The sequence below is a fragment of the Cicer arietinum genome, chromosome 4, assembly GCF_000331145.2.
Source record: "Cicer arietinum cultivar CDC Frontier isolate Library 1 chromosome 4, Cicar.CDCFrontier_v2.0, whole genome shotgun sequence".
NCBI lineage: Eukaryota > Viridiplantae > Streptophyta > Magnoliopsida > Fabales > Fabaceae > Cicer > Cicer arietinum.
This window is the reverse complement of record NC_021163.2, coordinates 42295166-42298545: the sequence shown is the minus strand read 5'-3', so window position 1 is coordinate 42298545 and position 3380 is coordinate 42295166. Positions and strand designations below refer to the sequence as shown.

Genomic DNA, 3380 nt, shown 5'->3' with positions numbered 1-3380 from the left:
TCACAAAATATTAAGTATATTAAAAAATTAATTTTTTAAATTCGAAATTAATAACTTATTATAATATTATATATAATAAATTAATATGAATATAAATAGAAAATTTAAATTTAAATTACAATTAAATTAAAATTTAAATTAAATTTAAAATATAATATCAATATAAAATAAATTTAATATATAATAAACTAATCTGAATATAAATTAAACATTTAAATTAAAAATATAATATTACAATTTAATTATCATTTAAATTATATTTATAATTAAAGATTAATTTAAATTAATAATAAATTAAAATTAAAATTAAACTAAAATTTAAAAATTAAAATAAATATTATATATAAAATTATAATATTAATAATAATTAAAGTAATTACTACCAACCCAAATAAATTAAAATCAATAAAGTAATATAGTTTTAAAAAAAATAGTTATATTAAAATCAATAAATTTTACTTTATATGTCAATTAGGGGAGCATTAATTAATTTGCAAACAATATAATAAATTAGTATCAAGACTAGTATAATTATATAAACCGAAATAAAATTTTAAATGATGTTTTTTTAATAATCAAGACTAACAAAAAATATCAAGACTAACAATCAATAAATTATATTAATATGTATCAAGACTTATAACCAAAAATAATAATATCATCAATTTTAATAATGTTTTTTAAAAAATAGTTATATTAAAATCAATAAGTTTTTTTTATATTTTTTTTTATAAATAAATCTATAATAACACATATTACTAATCTATATTTTAAAAATAATATAAATATATTTATAATATCACATATATATTTTCTAATCTAAATTTAAAATGTATAAAATACTAACTTGATGCCGGGTAGTGTCTGACTTGTAGCTTTCACGTACAGAGCTTAGAACTCTTCGAAGTAATTAACAACCACTGTCAAAATAAAAATTCAATAATATTAATTACATAAATAACTTTAAATCAAAAATAAAATTAAAAATAAAAAAACTAAATATATAATACAATATAAACTTACCAAAATTGAAGCAACGTTGGAGGAATATTTTTTGTAGAGAGAAGGTGGAGAGAAAATTTAGAAGGGGGGTTTAGAGAAAAGTTAGAAGTGAAAAATGATGAGAGGAGTGGAGTAATATATATAGGATTTGGTTGATCCTTTGTGGCGGTCAAAGCAGCCACAAAATGTAACAGGTATAAAACTTTGTGGCGGCCTGGGCGACCAAAAAATGCCACGTAATTTTATTCTTTTGTGGCGGCCTTTGCAGCAACAAAATGCAAAGGCTCAGGCTTTTGTGGCGGCATTTGCAACCACAAAGTGTAACGTCCCTTCAGGCATTTATGGCAGCCTTTACCCTCACAAAATTTAGATTTTGTGGCTGTAAAAGCCCTCACAAAAATCTTAAAAATTTAGGTGGATTTTGTGGCTGCCTAAGCCCTTACAAAATCACAACGTTGTGATTTTGTTGTGATTTTGTGAGGGCTTATGCAGCCACAAAATCTACCTAAATTTTTAAACATTTGTGAGGGTTTTTTCAGCCACAAATAAAGACCAATTTCAATTTTTGTATTTGTGAGGGCTTTTTCGGTCACTAATTTGTGAGGGTTTTTTTCGGCCACAAAATATTTGTAAAATTGGCCACAAATTAAGTTTTTTCTTGTAGTGTTAATTATAACAAAAAATAGGAAAAAACTAATACAAAAAAGCTTTTAGTTTTAGGGAAAAACAAGAAAATTTTGTGTCTCATTTCTCTACATTTTCACTTCCTCTTCATTGTTTCAAATTTGATAAGTGGGTTTACTAACTTTGGAGTACGAAGAATCAATAGATTTTTTTATCTAGAAGGTTATTTCATTAGTAGGTATATTCCTTTTCATGTTAAAGGTTTGAAAAAATCGAGGATTTTAATTTGGAGTTTATTAAAATTTGTTGAATTTAAGATTTATATCTAGAAGATTATTCTATTAGTGAGTATCTTTATTTTCATGTTCAAGGTTTGAAAAGTTGAGGGTTTTGATTTTGGGGTTTATATCTAGAAGCATAGTCACCTAGTTCGCTATTCTCTTTGGTATGTGGTACGGGTTCGGGTACGCGGTACGTAATCTTCAAAGTATTTGGTACGTGGGGGTATATATAGTTGATACGCTGTTTCGGTTCATGGTACGTTTTAATATACAAATCGGTACGTTAAAATAAAAATAAAAATTAATGGTCTTAACACAAGAGTGGGAGTACTAGTTTATGTAAAAAATAGAAGAATTTGTAATATTACTAGTCTCACATCTGTTGTTTCTAAAATATTAGAAGTTGAGTTATCTATATGAGTATAACAATTCTAATTAATCTCACATCGGTTGTTTCTAAAATACTAGAAGTTGAGTTATCTATATAAGTACAACAATTCTTTGTACAAGAGTTATTGTGTTTGTGCTTATACCACCTTAGTACATGTGTACGTGACAATATATTAATGTGGTTAGAGTTATATATTAATGCAGTTAAAGTTTAGATAAATTAAACAAGGTATTATATGTTGATTTACCAAAAGTAGCAAATTATTTGTGAATTTTGGTGAACCGGTTTGCGGATTTTGGTGAACCGGTTTACAAAAGTACCGAGAACCGGTACTCACAAACTAATTCGCGATTCGTAGGGTATACCAGTAAATTATGTTACTCTGTCTAGAAGGTTATTCTATATTAGTAAATATTTTCCTTTTCATGTGTCAATGTTTGAAAAACTGAGAATTTTAATTTTGGAGTTTATTAAGATTTGTTGAATTTCTTGAATTTAGAGTATATATCTTGAAGATTATTCCATTAGGTGTATCTTCATTTTCATTTTCATGTTCATGGTTTAAAAAATGTGTGGGTTTTGAGTTTGGGTTTATTAAGATTTTTTTAAGGTTCAATCTTCATCTTATTGTTTCTAGTTTTACTGGCAACATGTTTATCTTTTTTGTTTTTGGATTGATGTTTTTGTTTTGTTTTTCTATGATATTTTAATTCTCATTCTTTATATTTGGATTTGGAGAAGAAATGGGAAGATGGAGAAGATGTTGAAGTGGAAGAAGAAGATGAATAGAACACTAATTTGAAGAAGAAAGGAAAAACAATCAATGCCATGTAGCTAATTTGAAGAAGAACGAAGACAAAAACAATCAATACCATGTAGGCAATTTGAAGAAGAAGGAAGACGAAAATAATCAATATCATGCATACAAATTTAACAGAAATAATCAACTTCATTAATTCAACTAAAATTGAGAGATTAAAATAAAACAAAAAAATAGTTATAAGATTAAAGTGAAACTACAAAATAAAAAAATCAAATATGTAATTTATCTTACCTTTAAGTTTATCGGCCTTGTTATTTAA

The 3380-nt window shown here is 25.2% G+C and overlaps 1 protein-coding gene across 1 annotated transcript in view; it reads left to right on the top strand.

Moving 5' to 3' along the window:
* The window catches only part of LOC101506074 (ethylene-responsive transcription factor RAP2-7-like), an 8714-nt gene extending 5334 nt beyond the window's left edge, over positions 1–3380 (top strand). The window contains exon 8 of the mRNA XM_004514326.4: positions 3040–3380. Coding sequence (XP_004514383.1) covers position 3040 — 1 coding nt within the window. The 3' untranslated portion in view covers positions 3041–3380. The remainder of the gene's footprint in view (positions 1–3039) is intronic.